The following is a 27497-nucleotide window of genomic DNA, read 5'->3' on the forward strand; positions in this document are numbered from 1 at the left end:
CAGGAGTGGTATATGGAGTAACACTTTTTCTGGCCATTTTATGTATCCTGTGTTTTCCTTGTGTCTTTCTGCTTTTGCTTTCCCCCAGCTGCCTCACTTTTCTCTGTGTACATACTGTTAGAGACAGCAGATGTAAACTGATCAGTTGTTGAAGACATATTTATAGGTGGATTGGAGCAGTTATTGATAGTGAATGATCAGGGCAGCAGACGTAAAAGTGAAGAGAAAAAACTTTGTAAGATATCAGCCACTTTTATATTTTTTTTTCATGGGTCAAAAGTACAAGTGCAGATATTGTTCAAAGCTAATAGCAATACAACTGTATATAGATATAAATGTTCCTTCATGTAGTGCAGCTAAAAAGCAATCTTGCAACAATTAAAAGTTAGAATAAAAAAAAAAGGAATTCAGGGGGTTTGTGAAAACTGCAAAAAAAAATGGTCTTGATATTTGTGAACACATCCTTTGGCTTCAAGGGAGTAGTAAAAGTGTGACAGTGTACAAATTAGGCTGGAATCACACTTGCGAGTGTAAAATCGGTCCAATTCTCATGCCAGAAAGTTGGACAATTTCTTCTAACATTTCATCAGTGTGCTGTCAGTGTGCTGTCAGTGTGCAATCAGTTTTTACCCTCAGCAGCTGCTATTCATGTCCTGTTATGTACAGGAGCATTTACAGTGTTCTCTGCTACTTGCTAGAAACCTATTGAGAAAAACAGATGTCACTAGGATGGTGTATGTGCCGGCCGTGTGACATCCGTTTTTTTTCATGCACCCATAGACTTGCATCGAAGAGACTCGCGCGAGAAACTCACCAAAACGCCGCATGCTGCGATTTTTTTCTCAGTTCGATTTGGAGTGAGTAAAAAATAGCAGATGGGAGCTGCCTCATTGCTTAACATTTGTCCGAGTGCAATGGGAGATTTTCTCGCATAGCACTCGTGCAAGTTAATCGCAAGTGTGAAGCCGGCCTTAGTCAAATTGTTGCTGGAGAAATAGCTACATGTGAACTAAAGCCATTTGGCTTGTACTATTAACACTAGTATATTGAGTGAGCATATCCGAGGACTCCTGTAGGCCCAATGTGATCACAGCCTAAGCAATACTAAATAAGATTTCTCATAATGAGGCTTCTCATCACTTGCAAAGAAACACTGGAAATTCTGGCCTTGTTCTTCTTCAAAACAACAAGTTAGACGTGATCAATCAGTGCAGACATTCAGGATGCAGTTCAGAAGATAGATTGACTTTCCAAATATTCATTCCAAGATCACGTGTAGGACTTATATCCATAAATATGAGTTCAGGGAGTATATTTTCCCCGTGAGGTAAAAATGTTACATCTGTGTGGCTTGGCTTGCTTTTCTATGGATCAAACATCTTGGCATGGGACGTTCATTTGGTTTTCAAGCAACCTATTTAATTATGTCTAACGTCTCAGTTATCGGGGAAATAAGTGTAGTCTAATCACACAGCAACATCAACCAAAGTCACTTGAAGTTAGTTTTATTAACCTCATTACTTATGGATGTTAACCTGAAAGAAGTGCAAAATCTTAGTACTAGATCATAACACTAGACAAGATCTAATTTAGAAAAGATCAGTGCAATCGTAGTGTGAACCCAAAATTTCTATAGTAGTCTTCCATAAGGGTCCATCTTGATAAATTCTAACACAGCTTGTGGACTGATGTCTGCACCTTAACTAATTCTCTATCTCTGTGTCACTGGTGATCACCGTTTGCTCCAGTCCATTACAGTGGCCATTTTTTATGCCTTGGTGATAAAAGCCATTAACCTGGCCAGGTCCTTTCTTACTGGATACCGGATAAGAGCTTAAGACTTGACTGGATCTTTTGAGGTTTATAAAACTTCTTTGCATCTTGTACTCCAACATCATATGATTCTGAGGTGGCAGGCCCAAACAAGCCCTGGGACAAAAACACAATTCATGAATTACACAAAGTATAGGCATGACTTCAAAGCATTAGAGAAAAAACGCTAGCTCCCAGTATGGACAGGTCACCCTAAAGTACCACTCTGTTTTGTTTTTGCTTTTTTAATTTCACTACTGCTTAGGTATCAGCAATGTATGTTCTCTTTGTGTAGTAAATTAGTGACCAGTCACCATCTTCTGCTGTTCCTGGAGCCGCTACATGCCTCTTCTGCATTCACGTGACTTTAGTTGTGACTGGCTGGATCACACCAGAGTTTGCTGGGTGGACCGGAAATCAATTCTCTGTGTTTAAATTCTTTTGACTTACATGATTAGTAACGGTGGGGTCTCATAGGCCCCTCCCTATTACTAATCTCAGGTTTAATGACAGCTGTGATTTTTTGACAAAACACAGTTGTAATTAACTCCTTATATTATCCAAACTGCCCCCGCACCAGGGCAATTGGGATGAGCTGAGTTAGTGCTCGGATTGGTGTATCTAATGGATGCGTCAATACTGGGGTGGCTGCAGTCTGCTATTTTTAGGATGGGGAGGGCCTAACAACCATAGACCTCCTGAGTCTGAGAATACCAGTCCTCAGCTGTCGGTTTTATCTTGGCTGGTTATCAACTTTGGGAGAAACCACATGCTTTTATTATTTATTAAAATAATTAAATTAAAGTAGCCTGGGGTCCCACATATTTTGATACAGTGCCAAGGCTATGCACATAGTTGGGGGCTGCAGTCTCTAGGTGTCTGCTTTATCTGCGCTAGGTATCAAAATACGGGGGACTCTACGCCATTCTTTACAACTATGTATTTATTTTTAGATTTTACTTTGGGGACCCAGACAGTGTCTGTGATTGGTTGCCCTCACACTAGCTGTCACAGAGAGTGAGTGGGGGAAGCAGTGAAGATTCCTAAGGTTTACTGAGCGGACCCAGAAGTTGTGTGATAGCCGTGCAGAAACTTGGTAAGTATTGTACTGCTTTAATGCCCATTTGACTACCCTTTTCCCTTTTTTTATATCCAGATTGCCAAACCTGAACAGTTACATGAACTTCTCTGAGAAGTCTATGTTCGGGACATTAGGTTTCCGGTACAGACCCTGAACGCTACACTTCGGGTTCACCCATCACTGATAGCAACCGTTAGCAGTGACCTTCGGCCAGTCAAAGCAGCAGTCAGTCCATCCCTGCCATCTTCTGTGACAGCACCAGAAACAGTAGAAGACGGCCAAGAGGAAGTATTATGCTACACACAGGAAACATATTACTGATACTTATGCGGTGGTGAAATAAAAACGACAGCCAAGAGCAGTACTTTAAGAATGAGGCAAATGTAAAGTAAATTATTATTTTAAAAAAAACACCACATTTTATAACCCAGGCAAACCATTGTAAAAAAGCAAAATGGCCAAATCAATTAATTGCACAAACAATGGACAAAACATTTGCCATCTCAAGACGCTACTATAGAATTGCTACAAGGCTCAATCTGAGCTCTATTGCTTTAAAGTTGGAAGATCAAAAGAGTCACAGGTTTCTTACTGCGATGCTTACAAGCTCTTTGTAGTAAAACTTGTGAGCACTGCTCTGAAGCTGGACAAATCGCTGGGAAGGACTGCTGGCTCTCAATACCAGCCTTCTTCACTCCTCCAAGGCTGCAAAACTGCCTATGCTCGCAGCATCTAAGAATGTTGATTCAAGATCAACAGCGCAAACATGAAGCTGGTTCAAAATATAAATTAATAGCATACTACTCCCAGCAAGCAGGTAGCCGAAAAGCTGGGGAGCAATGTAATCCTGAAGACTGGTGAGGAGACAACCCCTTTAATATAAAAATAGTTGATGTAGTACCTCAGGATGTTCTCAATGCAGTTCCTTTGTCTGAAAAGAGCATTAACTACTGGGGTTCCTTCTGGCACAAGTGGGGCTTTACAGAGGAAGCTGAGAATGGAGAGGATACTGTGAAAGGTCTGGAAATCTTGATCTTTTTCATGGCGGAAAGTTATCCTCTGACAAATTTCAGTTAGGATTACCAAGTCCAGGATGATGGGACTAGCAAGAAGGGAGTCCTAACAAATAGAAGATATGAAAAAAGTGGTAAACATTTTCAAAAGAACTTTTGAGACAACAGCAAACATGATATCATAGTGAAAACTCTCTTCAAGTTATTTAGTTTGGAAAAATGAAGACTCAGGGATGATCTTATTATAATGTACAAATATATAAGGGGACAGTACAGAGCCCTTTCTTTTTACACCTAAAGCTGGGGTCACACATAGCGACGCAGCAGCGATAACGACGGGCGACCTGACCTTATCAGGATCGCTGCTGCGTCGTTACATGGTCGCTAGTGAGCTGTCAAACAGGCAGATCTCACCAGCGACCAGTGACCAGCCCCCAGCCAGCAGCGACGCGTGGAAGTGTTGCTGTGCTGGTAAGTAAGGTAAATATTGGGTAACCAAGGAAAGCACTTCTCTTGATTACCCAATATTTACCTTAGTTAGTAGCGGCCGCCGCTCTCTGGCTAGGAGAACAGGGAGCCGGCACTGGCAGCGTGAGAGCAGCGGACGCTAGTAACTAAGGTAAATATCGGGTAACCAAGGAAAGGGCTTCTTGGTTACCCGATGTTTACCGTGGTTACAGCTTACCGCAGTCTGCCAGACGCCGGCTCCCTGCTCGCTTCAGTTCGTCATTCTCTCGCTGTCACACACAGCGATGTGTGCTTCACAGTGGGAGAGCGACGAGCAAAAAATGAAGCAGGACATTCAGCAACGACCAGCGACCTCACAACAGGGGCCAGGTCGTTGCTGGATGTCACACACAGCGACAGCGACGGGACGTCGCTGCTACGTCACAGAAAATGGTGACTTAGCAGCGACGTCGTTGTGTGTGACACCACCTTAAGTCTGCAATGGTTCTTTACTGTAAAGCAGTGAGATTATGAAACTTTCAGCCACGTGGCAATGGTGAAATCACTAAACGGTATAAGGAGGCCTAGATGCCTTTCTTCTAAAATATAATATTACTGCTTATGGGCAGTAGATTCTGTGATGGGTTGTTGATCCAGTGAACTAATTGGATTGTTATATGTGTAGTCCTGAAGGAATTTTTCCCATAACATTTTTGCCTTCCTCTGGATCAACATGTTAGGATATAGGTAGAACTCGATAGACTTGAATCTACATTCAACCTAAAAAACTATGAAACTATTAAAGATGGAAAGAAAATCTTGAATTATTTCCGTAAGTATGAAATGTGAATGTATGAGAACATCTATGCTGATTCTGCAGACCCTGCGCATTAGCATACTTAGCAATTATATACCCTAACAATATAGCATTACCATCTTTTTTTCTTCTTTGGGGGAGTTCGGGGGACTACACATCCCTGGATGAAAGGTTTCTTCCATTGTGAAAACAGATGGACAGAATTGTGGTTTCTGCATAACCATGGGTTGGGAATGATCTTACAGACAAAAATCACTATTTAGCACTTTATTTTTTTAAATACTCCACCAGGTGCTGAAAAAATGATGCTATATTTTTAGGGAGTACTATCAATTTAAGATTAGAACTCCCCCCTTCCCACTATGGTGCCCTTATACTCTATGATTCTTAATAAAACCATCTGTCTTTAGTACAGATCTGCCTGCAGCATTATTTGTGCAAAAACCAACTGACTGCCAGCTAAGAAGTATGAAAAGAACTACAATAAAAAAACCAAAAAAAATATCTAAATGGAGTATTGGATAATAAATGCAATAAAAAAAGACTTGGGAGCAGCCAATAATAGAGAAAATAATATTTGTAATTTTTCAATAACCTTTATAAGTCAAATGTGGAGAAGTCTGCTAAAAGGCAAACAATATCAGGATAATGATGGACTACAATCCACAAAAAAACATAAATACATTATTTCCTTACACACAGTGAGGTTTTTCTTACTTTTTTTTGTTGATTATGTGCTTTTTATCATTTTATTTTTACTCTTTTCTAGGTGTTTTATTGTTTTAACCATTTTTCCATAGACTTCTCAATGTGGGGTGAGGGGAACACATTTCAAAAACATGCAAATAATAATAAAAAAAGGCTGGGATAAAAATATTTGTCTAAAAGTATGAAATATATATTAGATTTTTCTTCTAAGGCTACATTCCCACGATCTGGATCAGTTACGTTTATGATGCTGTGAATTTCTGCACCATCTCCACCCCTAAGTTTACTTTCGTTTTTTTCAGTGTTTTTTGGGTGTGTTCTTTCATAGTGTTTTTGTATGCATTTTTTAGCGCTGCATTTTTTGTTTTTGTTTGGTGTGTCGTCCTTTGAAAACAAAACCGCTTTTTTTTAAACGCTATATGAACCCTGCCTAAGAGTAACCATATAAACAGTGACACGCAGATCACAGGGCATGCTTCTGCACATCAAAGAGTCGTCCTTACAAGATAGCTCCTTGAGAAGATGAAAATAAAATGGAAGGCGACAGGTTCCAACCAAGTACCATCATTTCCTGACTACAACCCTCATCAAGGTGAAAAAACTACTACTAAGATGTTACTTGCCTAGCACAAAATGAGATGAGCATTTACGTTTAGATACATACAGTAGACGTTCGGTTTCCCCTCCCTAGGTATCATTGGTATAGACGATCTTGAAATTTTGCTTTACTACAGCACATATTAGAAATCTCTATAACGGAGGTTAAGATGACAAATCTTCCAAGGTTTACCTCACAAGTGTTATGAATAACAATGGTGTTGGTTCCACCCATCATAATTTCGGATGTATACTCATCCATTGCTCTTTTACTGTCTCCCACATATGGGACATATTTAATAACCACCTAAAAACAGACAAATCACATGGTATATTATAAAAAAAACACAACATAAAAGAAATTAGCTACAGGCTTCATGAATGACAAAGATGTGGTTGGAGGAAAACCTCATGGAGGATTTTTGTTTGGTCTAGTACACCACCTCCGAGGCAAGAAACTGAAATGACAAATAAAGCTAAAGTTGGTATACTATAAATCTAGAAAGGCCTACTGGTAAAAATGTCAAGTATCTAGTGTCGAACAGTCCGAAACAAGACCCAAAGCGCAAGTAATATTCCAGTTGTTCCTGCTCTATTACATTGGTTGAAATTTCCCTAAAAATGGTGGCGTGGCTCTCAATATTTAACATTCAGTATCAGGACTACAGAGAAGTTATCTTGTAACCAAGAGATCAAATGAGATGAAATGATAACGTGGAGAAAGAAAAAAGACAGGCGGCATTGCTGAGCATAACTACTCACACAGTGGTCTGGTTTCTCATTCGCTCCATATAAGATAGGGTTTGACTGGACCATGTCATCCACCACATTGCTTTTGGAGATCTCCTTTGAGCGGAACTGCTGAGGAGCAGAAAGGTTCTTCCCATCGTTGTTACCCAGGTGGTTATAGCTGACTATGGAAACAGTCTGTTTCATTAATAGAAAAAGAGAAAGTGAAGTAGAATTTGTGTACAGTTCTCATCTCCTTAAAGGGTATTCACAAAATTAAAGGCAATTCTGTATCATTAAGATAGGCGATAACTTACCGATTGTTGGGGGTTCACCAACTAGGACCCACAGCGATCCTGAGAGCAGGGCTCTTTCAAAGTGAAAGTTACACAGGTGCACTTCCTTCTAAGATGGGGTTCTTTAGATCCCATTTTTGGGAGTGCTGCAATTATCAGACCCACAGTGATCAGTAAGTTATTCCCTATCCAAAGGATAGAGGATAACCTTCAATTCTGAAGATACATGCCTACACCACGGACCGTGCAAAATGTTTGCTTCTTGCACAGATGTGTGAAGGAGGCCTAAAGCAGTATATCCGTCCGTGTGTTTCAAGTGCTATATGTGTGACATCTGGATAGTGACTCGCCTACCCCAGGGCTGTGGGACACCCGGTGCCGGGCCGGACTAGTCCGGGGGACGTCAGTGGTGGCGGGGCCCGACTCCGTGACCCTGGTGGGTGTCAATTAAATAGGGCTGGTGAATAAAGTTTATGGTTGTCGTGACGCCACCTGTGGTATGCGGCTATTAAGCCGCCGCTGCTGTGTAAGGCCTCCGGGGTGATGATATGGCAGCAATGGTGGTACTGCTCCCCACAGGTGGAGCAGTGCCCCGGGGACACTGTTGGTGCTCGTGAGAGTCTATGGTGTTGTGTGGAAAACACGGTGCAGGGCCGACAGGCAATGAAAGAAACAGGCACAAACAACAGTCTCTTTACCTTCTCCTCTTTTACTGGGCAACAGGGTAGTCCAGGGAGACCGTCACAGGTGGTAAAGATGATCCGGCCGGCCTGGAAGTAACTGAGCTGTCGTTTTGGCCAGATGAGTATGAGGCCTACTCCTGTTCTTTTCCTTGCTGTGATAGGACCCTGCTCTCTGGATTTAGCAATGGCCCTCTTGCTGCTGGGACCGGTGGTACGTCCCTTTCCCTCTGTGGTAGGCTGCACAGGCCCTCTCTGGTGCTTCTCTGCTGGAGTCCACACTGGGCCCTGATGATGCAGTTGCACCTTCGGGCTGTTTATGGGCCAGGTGCTTGCATCTCTCCTGCCCTTCGGATTCGGCTACCAGAGAGTATTTTAGGCCCTGGTGGCCACAGACTCTGATGTCCGACTCTCTTCTTTGCCTCTCTGCTCCTCCTGCCTCACTGGGCCAAGCTGCTCCAGCTCTAGGCCCCAGTTCCACAGGACAGCACTACTCTACGTCTGCTTGCTATCACTTCTCTCTACAGACTGAACACTAACTCCTCCCTCAGGCTAGACTTAAGGAATGCTCCCTGGAACTCCAGGTTCAGAGCTCCCCCTGCTGGTCTGAGGGAGAACTGCGTTGGATGTTACACTTACTGGCCAATAGACCTCCCAATTACCTCCAGGCTCAGCATTAACCCTTTGGAGGGGCAATGCTGTTGTGGCGACCAGGTCCTGGGGCACCACACTAGCACACAGCAGCACCAGAGACAGGTAAGTATACAAGTTCGTGCTTCGTCTCCAGCGCTGCTGTCACAATTGCTTACGGGTCCGCAGTCAGTGCAGTGAATATTCCTGAGCATAATGAGTGGGCCAGGAAATAAGCGTTACAGCAGTATCAGAGACAGTTGAGCCTGAGACAGGCAAGTATAAAATTCCATTTATTTCTCAGTGACATGTGTTTCCTCCGGTATGTGTCACACTGATGTCATACGGATCACATCCGTGTGCGGTTCGTGTGACACCCGTGCTGCTGGCAGAAAACGGACATGTCGCTCTGTGGAGTATACGGGCACGTATGTGTTTCACACGGACATTTTAATGGGTTTATGTGTCTCCGTGTCTCAGGTACGTGTGGAAATGGATGTCACACGTACCAGTGACACAGATGTGTGAAGGAGGCCTTAAAGCGTAAGTGTCATTTTTGATTTCATAAATCATGAAAATAAGCAACTTCGTAATAAATCTTATCAGAAAGATCTGCTTCTTTCTCTGCCAGAATTGATCAGTCATTATTAAAATTCTCATTTCTGGGGTAAAATCTGTATTCGGTGAAGACTTTCCCATTACTGAGATAGGAGATGGCAGTTGGTGCTGATGAGATTCTATGATGGAGAGGAGCTAGAGGCAGAAGGATGAGTTAGAGGCAGAGGGAGGCGCTCTACGCCCCCTCCTCCTTCCTCTTCTATCTACATAGAATTAGAGTTGAGCGAGTATCGATATATTCGTGTTCGCGATACTTGTAACGAGTGCTTTGTAATAATCGCATATTCGTTCTGATTAGCGAGTACAATGGACTCCAGCAGCAAATTACTCCCATTTCTCAATTAGCAGAAAATTACTTGCATATCCCACTGACATAGATATAACTCGTATTCATTCCAAATAGGGAGTATAGAGTATCGCAAACACAAATATTTCAATACTCGCTCATAGAATCTCATCTACGTAGAATCTCACCAGTAACAGAATTGCATTTTTTTTGTTTGTACCATGAAATGCAAAAGTTAAACAAATATAAACCTAATGTGTGTGTGTAACAAATATATTAAAAAAATAATAATAATAATTAATCCTAGTGGGGACAAGCCGATGAGGAGTTAACACTTCTTCCTGTGCGTGGCAAATTATAAAACTATGCTCTGTATGAGATTGTGTAGAGTAAATAGTTAATTGTAATGCCTAAAGGTCCAGTCACACTAAGCAACTTACCAGCGATCCCAACAACGATAGGGATCGCTGGTAAGTTGCTAGGAGGTTGCTGGTGAGATGTCACACTGCGACGCTCCAGCGATCCCACCAGCAACCTGACCTGGCAGGGATCGCTGGAGCGTGGCTACACGAGTTGCTGGTGAGCTCACCAGCAACCAGTGACCAGCCCCCAGTCTCCTAGTTACAGCACACATCAGGTTAATTAACCTGATGTGTGCTGCAGCTAAATGTGCACAGAGCAGGGAGCAGCGCACAATGCTTAGTGCTGGCTCCTTGCTCTCCTAGTTACAGCACACATCGGGTTAATTAACCTGATGTGTGCTGCAGCTAAATGTGCTCAGAGCAGGAGCCGGCACTGACAGTGAGAGAGGCGGAGGCTGGTATCATAGGTAAATATCGGGTAACCAAGGACAGGGCTTCTTGGTTACCCGATGTTTACATTGGATACCAGCCTCCGCAGAAGCCGGCTCCCTGCTCACTGCACATTAGTTGTTGCTGTCTTGCTGTCACACACAGCGATCTGTGCTTCACAGCAGGACAGCAACAACTAAAAAATGGCCCAGGACATTCAGCAACAACCAACGACCTCACAGCAGGGGCCAGGTTGTTGCTGGATGTCACACACAGCAACATCGCTAGCAACGTCACAAAAGTTGTTCGTTACCAGCGATGTTGCTAGCGATGTTGCTTAGTGTGACGGGGCCTTTAGGCTAAGTTCACATTTCCGTTGTTTTGTATCAGTCACATGCGTCGCTTGACGCATGTGACTGATGCGCTGTTCAACGCTGTACAACGGATGACAAAGAACAGAATTCTTTGTCGGATTCCGTTGTGTGCGGGGGGCGGAGTTCGGGGGGGAGGGGAGCCGAGCGGGGCCGTGGCACTGAGGACGTCAGTGCCGCAGGGACTACAGGACAGGTGAGTGAGTGAGAGAGTGTGTGTGTGTGTGTGTGTATACACACATGCTGAATGCGGGAGGGGGCGGAGCCGAGCGGGGGGCGGGCCCAGGCGCTGAGGATGTCAGTGGAAGTGCTGCGGTCTGCATGGCTGGGAACAGGTGAGTTTATGTGTGAGTGAGTGAGTGTGTGTATGTGCATGTATGTATGTATGTATGTATGTGTGTGCACATGCAAAGTGCGGGAGGGGGCGGAGCCGAGCGGGGGGCGGGGCCAGGCGCTGAGGATGTCAGTGGAAGTGCTGCGGTCTGCATGGCTGGGGACAGGTGAGTGTATGTGTGAGTGAGTGTGTGTATGTATGTATGTATGTATGTGTGTGCACATGCAAAGTTCGGGAGGGGGCGGAGCCGAGCGGGGGGCGGGGCCAGGCGCTGAGGATGTCAGTGGCAGTGCTTGTCTGCATGGCTGGGGACAGGTGTGTGTGTGTGTGTGTGTGTGTGTGTACATACATGTGCGGAGTGCGGGAGGGGGCGGGCCGAGCGGGGAAGTGTCGGCCTCCCTGCACACGTAACCAGCCTAAATGTCGGGTAACAGCAAAGCACCCGATGTTTACCTTGGTTACCCGATATTTACCTTGGTTACGGGCCTACACCGCTTAGCGCTGGCTCCTTGCACCGTAACCAGGGTAAATATCGGGTAACCAACCAAAGCTGGTGACGTGTGCAGGGAGCCAGAGAGCATGCGCAGCGAAATCCGACGGATCTCGCTGCTCAAAAAACGTTACATGCTGTGTTCCCCCCGCCCGGCGGTCAGTCGTTCCACGACTGATCAGTCTGGCGGAGGGTGCAACGCAGCATCATCAGTCACAATCCGCTGCTCATACAAGTCTATGGGAGCAGCGGAATCCGCTAAACGGATTCCGTTGTTTACAAGAGCAGCAGATTGTGACTGATAGATTTTAGCGGAAATGTGAACTTAGCCTAAGACGTCTGACAGTTACCTTTATAAGTAAAGTACTGGTCATTTTAGCCTTATTGTTTCGTTTCTCAGTCTCACCATTTGTACTGTAGGTAAAACGTGTCAGTGCTAGGAAAAGGCACTCTAAATTATGCATTATTTTACAGGAGCTTGATTGCTTACTTGGTATGAAATCTGAGAGCATCATGCTGTAAGGACAGAGATCTTGATTGCAAGTATGTCATTTACTATCATGGGTCTTGCTGTTTCAATAAAATCAATGTTTTATCACTACAGGACAACTGGCATCGTGCCTCCTTGTCCTAACATGCCACTTCCACTGATTAGCAGATGTGTGCCAATATACATAGTACACAAAAAGCTGCCAATCAGTGGTGTGGGCAGCATTAGCGCTCATGCGCATATAACTGCAGAATATTCTGCAGCGATTTGACAGCACATGTGCGCTTCAAATCGCTACAGAAACACTGCATAATGAATGCAGTATTTTTGTTAAAAAAAAGCCGATTTCATGCGCTATGGCTGCTGCCCCCACCATAGTCAGAGTGGGAGCTGCATCCAGAACGCAGAAATAATTGACATGTTGCTTTTAGGAATGCACGGATTTGGGTCAAAATTTTAGCACCCAAATCGATTCGTTCAAAAAAGTAACGAGCATACGTAACATGCACAATCTACACAGATTGTGCAGGGGACGCAGGACGCATGCATTTACGCTACAGTGCTATACGCAGCGTAAATGCATGTCAGTATGCAACATGCGCATGAGCCCTTACAATCATAGTTTTCTCTACTGCAGATCTAGCCGTGCACAGAATGCTGTGTATTAATGATCCGCATGATGTTATTTTAAGAGGTACATTGCTGCAATCAGGGCATCTGCCCAAACATCAAATTACAAAGCAAAAATCTACAGACAGATTGACTTTAATATTTATATGAGTTGTTCACCTGAGGAGCTTTGAAGAGTTTTCAACAGCTCAAAGTGGCATTTACGCTACCTAATACTGTGTTTTATCAGTTTCTACAAATCTGGCATTCTGTCCAGACTAAAGCAAGCACAACAATTTTACGTATTGTTTAATAATAGGCTTCTAATCACCTGATGAACAAGCAGGCTATTAAAGGCCAATTATCCTAGGAACATTCATTTAAAGCCAGTGAGTAGGATAGTGTGAACACACTCTTAAGGCCAGAATCACACTTGCTAGTGTCTCGCGTGTAACTCGCGCGAGTCTCTCATGGTAGAACCCGGCATGGCCGCACACTCTCCTGACAGGAGCGGGTCGGTTGCATGTATCTCTATGCAGCTCAGACGCTTCTGTATGCATAGTGTGCGGCCATGCCGGGTTCTACCATGAGAGACTCACGCGAGTTACATGCGATGCACTAGCAAGTGTGATTCTGGCCTAAGGGTGCTTTACACGCTGCAACATCACTAACGATATATCGTCGGGGTGACGTCGTTAGTGATGCACATCCGGCGCCGTTAGCGACATCGCAGCGTGTGACACCAAGGAGCGACGATCAACGATCACAAAAACGTCAAAAATCGCTGATCGTTGACACGTCGCTCCTTTTCATAATATCGTTGCTGCTGCAGGTACGATGTTGTTTGTCGTTCCTGCGGCACCACACATCGCTATGTGTGACACCGCAGGAACGACGAACATCTCCTTACCTGCGTCCACCAGCAATGAGGAAGGAAGGAGGTGGACGGCATGTTCCGGCCGCTCATCTCCGCCCCTCCTCTGCTATTGGCTGGCCGCTTAGTGACGTCGCTATGACGCCAAACGCACCGCCCCCTTGAAGGAGGGATTGTTCAGTGGCCACAGCGACATCGCTGTAAAGGTATGTGTGTGTGTGACACTTCCATAGCGATAATGTTCGCTACGGCAGCGATCACCAAATGTCGCACGAACGACGGGGGGGCGGGTGCTATCGCTAGCGATGTCGCAGCGTGTAAAGCACCCTTTAGGCTATGCGCACACACTGTGTTTTTGATGAGTTTTTTTATGCATTTTTGGGTGCAGTTCTGTCATAATTGCATGCCTATCCTTATGCCAGCAAAGTCATTGAGAATTCTGAAGTCTCATGCACACTTTGCTTATTTTTTCCTTGCAGATTTAGTGCAGAAAATAAAGTGCAGCATGTCAATTCTTTCAGCGGTTTTGACTACGTTTTTCCACCTCAAATGCATGGAAAAATTGCATAAAAAACTTTACTGAAAACGTAGAAAAAAAACAAATGCACGAACGTGTGTTTTTTCTCCCAGGAGATGCAGATTTAGTGCAGAAATTTCTGCAACCAAATACCCAGCATGTGCACATCACCCGAGGGTATGTACACACAACAATCCTTTCAGGATGGTGAAAACGATAAGGTTTTGAATGGACTCTGCTTCAGGAAACATTGCTTTTTTTTTCCTTTTTTAAATTTTGAAGCTGTTTTCTTACCGTTTTGCTAACGTTACTGTTGGCGTTTTCTGGAAAAGGTTTTTTTGCCAATTATGGAGCAGTTTTCAGACATATTTATTTTTACATTAAAGGGGTTGTCCCAAAATCAAAGCACATTTTAATCAATAGATTGTGGAATAAAAATAAGCTCCACAATTGGATGTTGTATAAAATGTTCTTTTGCTGATATAATCTTATATACAGTGCCTACAAGTAGTATTCAACCCCCTGCAGATTTAGCAGGTTTACACATTCGGAATTAACTTGGCATTGTGACATTTGGACTGTAGATCAGCCTGGAAGTGTGAAATGCACTGCAGCAAAAAAGAATGTTATTTCTTTATTTTTTTTTATTTTTTTTTAAATTGTGAAAAGTTTATTCAGAGGGTCATTTATTATTCAACCCCTCAAACCACCAGAATTCTGTTTGGTTCCCCTAAAGTATTAAGAAGTATTTCAGGCACAAAGAACAATGAGCTTCACATGTTTGGATTAATTATCTCTTTTTCCAGCCTTTTCTGACTAATTAAGACCCTCCCCAAACTTGTGAACAGCACTCATACTTGGTCAACATGGGAAAGACAAAGGAGCATTCCAAGGCCATCAGAGACAAGATCGTGGAGGGTCACAAGGCTGGCAAGGGGTACAAAACCCTTTCCAAGGAGTTGGGCCTACCTGTCTCCACTGTTGGGAGCATCATCCGGAAGTGGAAGGCTTATGGAACTACTGTTAGCCTTCCACGGCCTGGACAGCCTTTGAAAGTTTCCACCCGTGCCGAGGCCAGGCTTGTCCGAAGAGTCAAGGCTAACCCAAGGACAACAAGGAAGGAGCTCCGGGAAGATCTCATGGCAGTGGGGACATTGGTTTCATTCAATACCATAAGTAACGTACTCCACCGCAATGGTCTCCGTTCCAGACGAGCCCGTAAGGTACCTTTACTTTCAAAGCGTCATGTCAAGGCTCGTCTACAGTTTGCTCTTGATCACTTGGAGGACTCTGAGACAGACTGGTTCAAGGTTCTCTGGTCTGATGAGACCAAGATTGAGATCTTTGGTGCCAACCACACACGTGACGTTTGGAGACTGGATGGCACTGCATACGACCCCAAGAATACCATCCCTACAGTCAAGCATGGTGGTGGCAGCATCATGCTGTGGGGCTGTTTCTCAGCCAAGGGGCCTGGCCATCTGGTCCGCATCCATGGGAAGATGGATAGCACGGCCTACCTGGAGATTTTGGCCAAGAATCTCCGCTCCTCCATCAAGGATCTTAAGATGGGTCGTCATTTCGTCGTTGCAGTGGCCTAGTCAGTCTCCTGACCTTAACCCAATTGAAAACTTGTGGAAGGAGCTCAAGATTAAAGTCCACATGAGACACCCAAAGAACCTAGATAACTTGGACAAGATCTGCATGGAGGAGTGGACCAAGATAACTCCAGAGACCTGTGCCGGCCTGATCAGGTCTTATAAAAGACGATTATTAGCTGTAATTGCAAACAAGGGTTATTCCACAAAATATTAAACCTAGGGGTTGAATAATAATTGACCCACACTTTTATGTTGAAAATTTATTAAAATTTAACTGAGCAACATAACTTGTTGGTTTGTAAGATTTATGCATCTGTTAATAAATCCTGCTCTTGTTTGAAGTTTGCAGGCTCTAACTTATTTGCATCTTATCAAACCTGCTAAATCTGCAGGGGGTTGAATACTACTTGTAGGCACTGTATGTGCCCCTGCTATGTACTGTGTATTGGCCGTGTCTGACTGTTCAGGGACATGGTCTGATCATACCACATCTCCTGTGTTGAGATAATCTTATATATGTGCCCCTGCCATGTACTGTGTAATGGCCGTGTCTGACTGTATAGGGGACATGTTCTGATCATACTACATCTCCTGTGCTAGGGAGGAAGAATAAGTGAGTACATCACAGAAAACAGCAGCTACAAGGCACTGCTATGTTCTCTGTGTAAATGGAAACATGTAAAATCCAGCACCTGTGTCATAAAAACATTTATTTATTAGGAGAACATACAGCCAAAATAGCTAAAATGGATCCAAGGAACGCGTAACACTTCATGCGTTTCGAACATTGGGTTCTTAATCATAGGTCATGATCTGAGGAGTAAAACATTTAATTGCCTGTTTTATCACGAGTGGGTGTTTTTGCCTTTTCTCCTGTCCCCTTAGGCTACTTTCACACATCCGGCTTGAGCTCTGCGGCTCAATCCGGCTGTGCAAGCTATGCAACGGATGCGGTGAAAACACCGCATCCTTTGCATAAGTTTTTCCCTTGCTGCCCGTCCGTTTTTTGCCGCTTGCGGCATGCTACTGAGCATGCGCAGTGGAAAAAACCGCATGCGGCGTCCGGATGCGGTTTTTGCCGCATCGCGCCGCATCCGGCCGCCATAGGCATGCATTGAGAGATGCGCCGCATCGGCCGAATGCGGCGCAATGCGGTTTTTTTTGCCGCACGAAAAAACGTGCCAGGCAAAAACCGGACGGAACGCAAGGCCATGCGGCACAATGCGGCACTAATTAAAGTCTATGGAGGAAAATCGCAACTGGCAGCAAAAAAAAACGGTTGCGATTTTCCTGCAAAGTGCCGGATTGTGCCGCAGAAGAAAAACCGGATGTGTGAAAGCACCCTTAGCTCATCAAAAATCAAGTCAAGGAGGTAGGAGCTCCAGCTGCATCTGAGCTTATATGTTACTGACTTGCTTTACGAAGAGTTCAGGAGACTTCAGACAGGGAAGAAACAATCGCTCATGTGATGAAACAGGCAGGGAAATTTTTTTACCTCACAAAAAGCAAATGTTGTGACTTGATGAAGTCCAGTTTGAATACTCATTTCCTACCCGGCTGGCCAAGAGATGTGGTATATTCAGACCATGGTCAGACACAGCCATTACATAGTACATAGCAGGAACACATTTATAAGATTATCTCAGCACAGGAACATTTTTTTTTATTTTAAATACATAAAATTCTGGAACCTATTTTTATTCCAAGCTCTGTTGATTAAAAGGTTTCTCTGAGAACTAAATAATATGGCATCCGTGGTATAATTCAACCTGCAGCCCGTCCTAGTCAAATGTCAGTATGGCCTGCAGATTGAAGATATACAACTCCCAAGACCTGTGTGTCAACTGACAAGAGCTTCATCATGAAGTACCTCAATCAGGTTTTTATATATAAAGAAATATAGCTCTTCTTTGCTGATAACAACTGGGGTTATCTCCAGGATCATCTTCCTCAATTTTCAGTTTGGCATACTCAGTGTTATGCACTGCTATAAAGTTGTCAGACTAATGGAGATGGGGCATAAAGCTGGAGATGTCCTTGTAAAGCACACCAAGGGTTAAATTATTCCTTCGCACATCACAACCGGCTGCTGACTGAAGATATATAGCTCTCGAGACCTGTGTTTCAATCACATGAGCTTTATCACGCATACTTCAGTTTGCAGACCATACTGACATGTGACTAGGCTGCAGTTTTAATTATACCATTTTACGGTAATTCATTCTCTGAGAACATCTTCACAATGTACTTCATTCGTGGGACAACACCTTTGAAGGGGTTGTCCACCACTAGGACAACCCATTCTGATTCCATATATTTCCCCAGGTAAAATTTAAAAACCTATACTCACCTCCATGGCTGGTGAGGTTCAAATGGTGCCTGAGTGAAGTCACGTAAGCCCAGTGTCAAATCAGTGCCATCTTCCCTCTCTCTACCTTCGGACAAACTCGTTAATTGACATGAAGTGAGAGATAGGGCTGCTGCTCACTTTCTGTTGATCGTTCCTGTAAACAAAGACAGGGAGAGGAAAGCCGACATTGGACGTGGGGCCTGGCACCACTGGAACCGCACCAGCCGCGGAGGTGAGTATAGGCTTTTTTATTTTATCTGTGGGAAACGTGGAATCATAAGATGTTGTTCCAGTAGTGAACACCCCCTTTAAGCAATGACGAACACACTAGTGTGATTTGAAGTGAAAACTTTGACAAAATGATTTAAAAAATGCAAGGAAGACGCCTGGACATTTTTCTTGACTTCCCATTGACTTTTATTGTTATATATGGAGCATCTCCAGAGCATAAAATGCCTAAAGAAAGACGCTCAAAAACCTCAACATACGAAAAGCAAGTCGTATTACATAAAATCAATAGGACTCTTTCGATTCTTTAGAGTGCTGTGAGCGCTTTTCAGACAGTTTTCAGGGTACACCTGCTCAAAAAACACTGGGTAAAAATTGTTTTTATGTACATACACTTAACGAGTATGAGCACACAGATTTTTGATATTTTTGAGGATTTTTTTGGGAAACAGATACTCTCCAAACAAATACTTCAAATACTCTTGGAAAACGCTTTCAATTAATTTCTGTGTGAAACTCACTTTCCTGTTCATATGTGGAAGGGTTTTTTTTTAAGCTTTTGCTTCCTGAAAAGGCTTTGAAAAGTGAATGGTGAAAAAAAGTGCAACCTCTCCAAACCAGGCACTTTCCAATCAAAAGGATGCAAATAATGCTTCAAGAGAAAACCCTTCCTACTATAAACTCTTCAAATAGTCTTCAAAAAAAGAAAAAATCTAAAAAAAGAGCATCTTTTGAATTAGTTCCTGTGCTTGAAAAACTCATTTTTTCTGAATGCCTGAAAACACTATGGACTCGACTCATTATTGCATTTGTGCCTGCTTTTTTGGCGAGTTTTGTGCCTTTCTTTGTGTGTGCATTATTCATCTTCCATTCACACCTTTTTTAAAATCCATTTAAAAAAACCTGTTTAGGGCTTACAGATGTTTTTATCTGATTCATGATTTTCGACTTTTCAAAAACTTGCAAAATTTGATGCAAATGTTCCCCTGTCTAGCCTGAAGTGATTTTATGTACTGTAATTTTCGGACCATAAGACGCACTTTTTTTCCTCCAAATTTGGGAGGAAAGTGTGGGGTGCGTCTTATGGTCTGAAGCTGCGGGGTAGGGAGCTGTGGGGAGTCAGCGCTATGCAGTGGGATCATAGGAGGCAGGGAGGGTCGCTGCTGCAGGAAGCCGGCGGCTGGAGAAACCACATGTGCCCGCTGCTTAAAGTAAACGAACAGCTAATGAATACTTGTTTAATGTAAACAGCGGTCACACGTGGGAGCTCCAGACGCCGGCTTCCTGCAGAGGCTAGGGAGACTGTGTGTCCGCTGTTTAGGAGGCAGGAGCAGGGTGCCGCTGCAGTCATGTCTGGCCCGGGGGAAGTGCAGATCACTGCAGTGTCCGGGCCAGAGCACGGCATACCTTCACAGCACAGCAGCAGTCTCTGTGCTGAGGGCTCAAATTACTTTCACTTTGCTCCTGCCTCTGCACTAGAAACCCGTAGCTGACAAGGACCTACAGTGATGTAATGCAGGTAGACCAGAGCAGCACAGTGCCCCGCCTCTTTATTACATCACTGCAGGTCCTTGAGATATGGGAGACTTTGTTTGTAATGCCAGGACCAAACTGAAACATGGTGAGCAGCACATCAGTAAAAGCAAGGCAATAAATAATATAGTATATAAAGGCATTACTGTACACCTGGATGGGGTTGGATCATATATATTTACACACACACACACACACACACACACACACACACACACACACTATATATAACTATACATGTGTCGCCCTGGGCAAGCCAGGGGACACAGGTCACACACCGCCACACCCTACATCCCAGGTAGGAACACCTAAGCTAACCAAAAATCCTTGTTGCCTTCTTCCAGAGACTGATGATACACACCAGGGGGTGGGCCAGGCAGTTGGCTCCGCCCACCGAGGGGTTCACAGCTCTGGAGGCGGGAAGAACCAGGCAGATTAGCCCAGGCAGGGCTAGAGTGAAGTGGAAGTGAGAGCTCAGGAAGAGCTTGAGTAAACAGCTAAGTGAAAGTAGAAGGAAGAAAAGTAGTAAAGGAGGAAAGCAAGAGTGGTGACAGAACAGAAGGAGTGTGCAAAAGCCTGAAGTAGTCCAGCTGTGTGCAGGACAGGTCAGCAAGGTCAGCAACGGCGGTGACTGTCTGGAGGGGGACCGTTTGGAAGTTCCTGGAAGGACCCCGTAGGCTGTGTGCCCGGCGGTCTGGAGCAGTGTTCCGAAGGACAGTCAGCACCAGGGCAGGGGCCTCTCGGACCCCGGCAAGGCTTGGAGTCGCCATAATTTGCCGAATCCGTCAGTGAAGGGGACGTAGATCCCCCAACAACCAAGTCCCGATTGAAGGCAACAGCCCAGCCAGTGTAAGAGAGACACCGCCACCGCCAAGGCACCAGTTTCTTAGGGCCAGCGCCTGCGGGCAAAGAGTAGAGCTCCCCCGGTCCAGCTTGAAGCCGGGGAGCGGGTTACCGGTGGGGACCCATCGCAACCAACAAGTACACAAAGGTGCTAGGAAAAGGGACATCACCGTCACCTACCGGGAGAGCAAGTGCAGCCGTCCGTGGGACCGTCTTACCAGCCGTTTGGTTTACCGTAAAAACTGTGTCAACGTCTCAGGCTGAGTGAGTACCACAGTGCCGCAAGGCACAGCGCTGCCCCCGCGTCCCTGCGCCCACCAGGCCCTGCATCTCCCATCTCATCACCGGGCCCCGGGATCACCAACCCCTACCCACGGAGGGGCAACACAACACCTGGCTGCTCCGCATTACCATCCCCGGGATCCCCATATCGAGCAGCGGTGGTGAAATCACCACAACCGTGGGTGGCGTCACGGACAATAAACAATCCCCACACCCAACAACCCCCTTTCACTCACGGGCGAGGAGTGCCGCTCGAGAGACCCCCGGGATCCGGCCCACGGCTCGAGCCACCACTGAGCAGCAGCCGCCGGACCCGAGCAGAAGGGGTGAGCGTAGTGTGCTGACACCCTCCTCCCCGCCCGCGACATACACACACACACACACACACACACTATATAACTATATATACACACACACACACAGTATATAACTATACACACACACACAATATAACTATATATACACACACACACACACACACACCAGATTGGAGGATCACACATATAATGATGGGGAACATACATATTCCACGAAGGGGGACATATATACCTGGAAGGTACCCAGAATGGGGGATATGAGGACAGAATTTGGGGATATTATTACCTCAGTAACACTGTCAGCAGTAAAATAACAGTGTGTCATGACCACATTCTTTTACTTTAATTTTATTTTTTTTCTATTTTTTCCTCCTCTAAAACAAGGGTGCGTCTTATAGTCCAGTGCGTCTTATAGTCCGAAAAATACGGTACCTAGATATCTTGGCGCAATTTTTTTGTCATCTTCCAAAATATGCAAGCTTTTGTGCTAGCGTAATAAAAAAGAGTTCTGACAACGTGCACCATATTGACCAATGTTATCGGTTGCCATTTTTTGTGTGCACATTTTTCAAGACTACTGATGAATCATGGCATTCGTGCACAAACCCGTAGGCCATGTTCACACATTAAACACCAAAATTAGAAGAATAGAATCCGTACCACATTTATGTTCACAATATGTTATAGATATAAGCTCAATAATATATAACCAAAACGTGGGGATATTGGATCAATGGGACCATTCGGATTAAATACTGAGGAAGTCGCTACGAAACGTGCGCGCGTCGGGGCAGGCGTCGCATAACAGGAGGTGGTTGTGCTCCGTGGCCATTGGTAATTATATTAGAGCTTTATATCTGTGCTTAATATTTCTATTGACTTTCACTGTGCCGATTCTGACACTTGCTTAATGTTATACAGACTTAAGTATACCTTTTTCTCCTCTGGCCATTACTATCTGAGCCGCCCTCCTCCTCCTATATTTCACCTGCTTTTTTAGGCCATTGGCTTAGCATTTGTGGAATTCATGCACAATATGTTTATAGGGTGTCAGCAGCTGTAACGTTTTTTGAGTATAAACTGTAAATATCTTGCAAATTTTGCTGATGATGGTTTCACTGTGATATTATTGCTGCTATAACCCCCTAGCACTTGACACTTTATTCAATACTTATATATATATATATATACATAATTTTCTACGTCTTAATTATCATTTTTTACGCACATATAGCCTCTGAATTCCCATATACTACCCTGTGTCCTATTGTACTTGTCTGAGAAATTATGATTAATTAATATTGTTATTACATGATATGCAGGTTTTTGACGCCGTTTTTCCAGTTCACAGCTTTGTGTCTTTTAATATTTATTTTATTTTGTGTATTTTTACATTAATAAAGATATATGAAGTGACCATATTGTTCGGTTTTTCTTCTTTGGTTCATGTTCACACATTGAAAACTTGTGATTTTTTTAAACCATGAAAACAAACAGAAACCTCGTCAGCAAACTCTCCAACTTTGGGGAATGTTTGGAAGCATATTTTTCTTCTCTGGAAGAGGTTTAGATTAGGTTCATTTGCTTCATTTGGAGAGCTTTCTTTTAGGCCATGTGCGCACGTTGTGTTCAGTTACTTGCAGAAATGAACGCATCCTCTGGCAGAATTTGACATTGTCAAATTTGGTTTTGACCACATAAACGCAGGAAATACGCGAGCGTTTTCATAGCATTTTTGCCGCGTTTTACATGCATTTTCAGTGCTTAAATTGAGATGCGTTTTCAATACAAATACACAACTAAATAAAGTTTGAACATTTAAACAGTAGGAAAAAAAGGAAAAAATTAAATTAATAAACTTTAAATCAAACACTAAAATGATAATTTACCGAAAATGATTATTGTGATATAATAATTATGTACAAAATAAAGTAAAAGTATTGTTTGACTCATTTATTAAAATCGGAATGGATGTGAAGGCAAATGGAAACCTCATGACCTCACTATAATGCCAAAAACGCATGCTTTGATTTTGTCAAAAAAAGCATGCATTATGCATCAAAAAACCATGTAAAACGCTAGAAAAATTTTTTAGGATGCGTTTTGATGATTCTCATTGACTTCAATGTTAGCAAAACGCTGCCAAAATGAAGAAGCAACATGTCAATTGTTTTTGCCAAACGCAGAGATTTGCGAAATTTTTTACATCAAAAACGCTGCATTTATAAAAGCATTGTGCACACAAGAAAGCCCTATTTTCCATAGACTTTGCCTGGAAATCAAAAAGCATGCAATTTTGCATTAAAACGCTGCAGCTCAAAACGCTGCGGAAACGCATGAAAAAAACGCAACGTGCGTCCATGGCCTTAGAGTTGAGCGAGAAAATTCCGGCATTGAGGGTATTCGTTACATTGCGAGTTTTTCCCCATTGACTTGCACTGCACACGCAATGAATACACAGGTATTAAACAGAACTCGTTATGAGTACAGCGAGTACGAATAGTTAGGTACTCGCTCAACTCTACTTTCTTTCTTCTAAGAAGTAATAGCCACTTCCTTCTTTCCAACTGTTCAAAAAGCTCCTCATATGAGAAGCAGAGTGGCTTTCCCATATTAATGAACTGGAAGAGTTCTCCAAGAGTTTTTGATGGCAACTTTGTCTCTGCTCCAAAAACTCAAAAAAAAACCTCAATGTGAACATAGCCTTTGTGTATGTTGTTGCACAGTTGTGGAGAAGTCAAGGCAGTCATGGGGGGGATCTAAATACATGACTGATAAATATTTAATCCCAGATAGGTTCTCATTCACACTAAAATGTCAAAAATATTCCAACATTCCCAATACTATGAAATGATGGCCAATTCCCAATGTCTGCCCTCTAAGCTGGCTTCTAGGCCATGTTGCAAGGATCATTATACGATAGGACATTGTAGTGACAGCTCCTGGATGTAGCTACTCTATAAGTCAGAGACAGCTTTCTTCTAGAGGACAGAGTACTAGCAAATCTGCTTTGGTCAGATTCTATATTTTAGGCCCGATTCCACTTGCGTTTTGCACAAAATCCGATAAAACATCAGATTGCCCTATAGTTTTGCACTGGTGCAAGTGCAGTGTCCATCTGTGATGATTTCTCATGCCATATCAGCATGAGAAACGAATCGCAGCATGCTATGTTTGAACCGAGACTCGCTGCCACACGCACCTACACAAGTCTATAGGTGCGTGTGAATCATCACCCTGCACTCACATGTTATCTGACCGCAGTGCGATATATGAAGAGACAGGCAGCGGAGGAGATGGGGAGAAAGTGCTCCCTCCCTCTTCTCCGCAGCTGTGATCCAATTGCAACATCGGATCACAGTTGTATGACCCTTGGCTGACACTCATAGCAGAAGATCATTAGCATATCACTTCCGATGCTCTCACATCAGAAGCTATGTGCAAGTGGAAACGAGGCCTCAGTTGTATCTCTCCCAGTAATGGCTGGCAGTCTCCTTCTACATACCGTGTTTCCCCGATAGTAAGACACCCCCGATAGTAAGACGTAGTGGGGGTTTTGGGGGGGGTCAGCTAATGTAAGACGTACCCCGAAAGTAAGACAAATAAATAACGGTTTCCGTTTACTATATTTATTTTTTTTTCTTCTTTGCAGTACCGGCCGAGCGCCCAGCTGAGCGCCTTGACATGCCGGCGGCCGAGCGCTCAGCTGAGAGCTGTCACATGCCGGCGGTCGGGCGCTCAGCCGAACGCTCGGCCACCGAGAAATGTTGCAGTAATGTTGTCCGTAGTCCATCAGGACCACGGACAACATACAAAAACACGCAGCCTCAGTGCCCTCTTGTGCAGCAATCGCGGCAAGTCCCCATACGGTACATTGCATGGAGACTTGCTGCGATTGCTGTGGGATTTTTTTCCAATATAAGACATACCCCGAAAGTAAGACATAGTGGGACTTTTGGGGGTAAAAAGAATGTAATAGAATGCCTCTTTTTAAAAAGTCTTATTTAAAAAAAAAGGCAAAAAGGTGCCCAAACACTTTGTATTTTGGAGCATATATTTACCTTCAATCCAGCACTGACAAGAAAATCCACAAGAACAGACTTAATCTTGGTCTGCCCAGACTTAAAGTCATCTCCACCAATGAAGACAGAGTTCCTCACAGCCAGTTCAATTGCCCCGGGAACAAACGTGTTTTGAGGAGATCCATTGATGTAGGCACAACCTTCTAAAATGCTGGCCACGGCAAACATTGTGGAAGGGGAGACTTCAAGTTCAAGCTGTGCAAGTGAAAAAAAACAAACCAGAAATAAACATTGGCAAAAGGCTGGCAAGAAAGTGCCAAAAAATCACTGATTGGGAAGCATTGATCCATTTCATGATGTGATATGACACACTAATATTACTACTGTACATAACAGGGACTTTAGTGCGTGGTTAGGTAAGGTACCGAGTAGTTACTAACTGGTAGAGGGGAAAGTTCAGCTGTAGACTTGTGTTACTTATATAATCCTTATCAACCTGGTGTTCTGTAAAACCCTGTAGATTACACACATTTTCCTGTGCAAGTCACTGAAATGACGTGTCAAGCACATGATTGTGTGAGCAGTCCAGAGGTCTGTGGCGAGAGCACCACTGCTGATGAAATCTGACCCTTAGGAAGGAAATGCAGACAGCAACATGAGTTGCGTCATCTCTCTGAACCAACCAGGTACGTGAGCATTACATGGTGATGGGGAGGAACTAATCTGCTTACATGTGTTCTCCCCACCCACGTACATAAGAGGTATTTCCCATTCACAACTACAGAGCAGAAAATACAGCATGTCACAGGCAGGCTAGCTGACAGAAGCAGAAGCTATTCCCCCTAAAGTGCACTGGATTAAGGAGAAATAAATTATCATCTCAAGTAGCTCCACTACTACTTATAACAGATATCACATCAGACTATCTACTACACTTGCAAACTTCAAACGGACTCTGAAAACTCATCTGTTCAGAAATGCCTATAATCTACAATGACGCCACCGCCCCACCACCGTGCGGAGCTGCCGCCCCACCACCGTGCGGAGCTGCCGCCCCACCACCGTGCGGAGCTGCCGCCCCACCACCGTGCGGAGCTGCCGCCCCACCTACACCCCACCTACTGTCTCCTCCCCAAAATCCTTTAGGATGTAAGCCCGCAAGGGCAGGGCCCTCTTCCCTCTGTACCAGTCTGTCTATTGTAACTTGTATATGTATTCTGTATGTAACCCCCTCATGTACAGCACCATGGAATTAATGGTGCTCTATAAATAAACAATAATAAATAATAATAATATCACTGTTTCATCTGCTTATCACAGTTTTACCTACAAGGCTGGCAAGGCACTCACCTCAATGGCCTTCAACAAGTTATCAGCAGTATCATTAACCCCGGGGATCACATCACAGAACCTTTCGGTATTCGCAGTCCACAAAACAATAACCTTGTCCACTCCACTGGTTCTCTTAAACTCTTGGATGTCTTCACGAATCTTCTGGACCTAAATATGAAAGTGAGAAAAAGTACAAATATTGATAAATAATTGAAAAGAAAATGGAATAAAAAATGTGAGGAAACCCACCTTGGTTAGTGAGTCTTCTAAAATTATCCAACCCTCAGGGAAAAGAAGATGGGTGAAGTATCCCCACCAAATACAGTAGCTGTGTAATTTCATGGTAATGATTTATACAGCAACCAATAAAGTAAACTCCTGGAAGGTCTGGTTTATATACACCATAAAAGGAACCTATCATGTCTTTTACCTCCAGATTAACCTTCTATATGCAGGTAATTACATTTAAATTATTTTTAGCTGGTTTACTGGAGCAGAGGCTAAAGTTAGAAAACAAATTTATATTCTCCCTGCAGCCACTGGTTTCCAGTCATTGGGCAGTGCAGAGAATAATTACAGTCACTGTTCACTATACCTGGATTACACTGTAATCACTACCCGAAACACTGATTGGCAGTCTGCTCTGCTCTCATGCTGTACATACACAGAATGGCAGTCTGCCCTGTACCATGTAAGTGTTGAGGGAGTGACTACAGCACGCTCACTGTATAGTGAGCAATGACGTTAACGGCTCGCTGCGCTGTCCCAATGACTGTAAGAGAATGGCCACAGGGAGAAG

General features: G+C 43.9%; 1 protein-coding gene across 1 annotated transcript in view; it reads right to left on the reverse strand.

Moving 5' to 3' along the window:
• Window positions 1–232: 232 nt before the first annotated feature.
• ISYNA1 (inositol-3-phosphate synthase 1) overlaps window positions 233–27497 on the reverse strand; it is a 49293-nt gene continuing 22028 nt past the window's right edge. Inside the window, exons 6-11 of the mRNA XM_075337852.1 lie at window positions 26717–26866; window positions 25406–25621; window positions 7238–7402; window positions 6669–6782; window positions 3795–4012; window positions 233–1929 (exon numbers count right to left, since the gene is read on the reverse strand). Of these exons, the coding sequence (XP_075193967.1) occupies window positions 1704–1929; window positions 3795–4012; window positions 6669–6782; window positions 7238–7402; window positions 25406–25621; window positions 26717–26866 (1089 nt within the window). The 3' untranslated portion in view covers window positions 233–1703. The remainder of the gene's footprint in view (window positions 1930–3794; window positions 4013–6668; window positions 6783–7237; window positions 7403–25405; window positions 25622–26716; window positions 26867–27497) is intronic.

This window comes from Anomaloglossus baeobatrachus, chromosome 1 (genome assembly GCF_048569485.1).
Source record: "Anomaloglossus baeobatrachus isolate aAnoBae1 chromosome 1, aAnoBae1.hap1, whole genome shotgun sequence".
NCBI lineage: Eukaryota > Metazoa > Chordata > Amphibia > Anura > Aromobatidae > Anomaloglossus > Anomaloglossus baeobatrachus.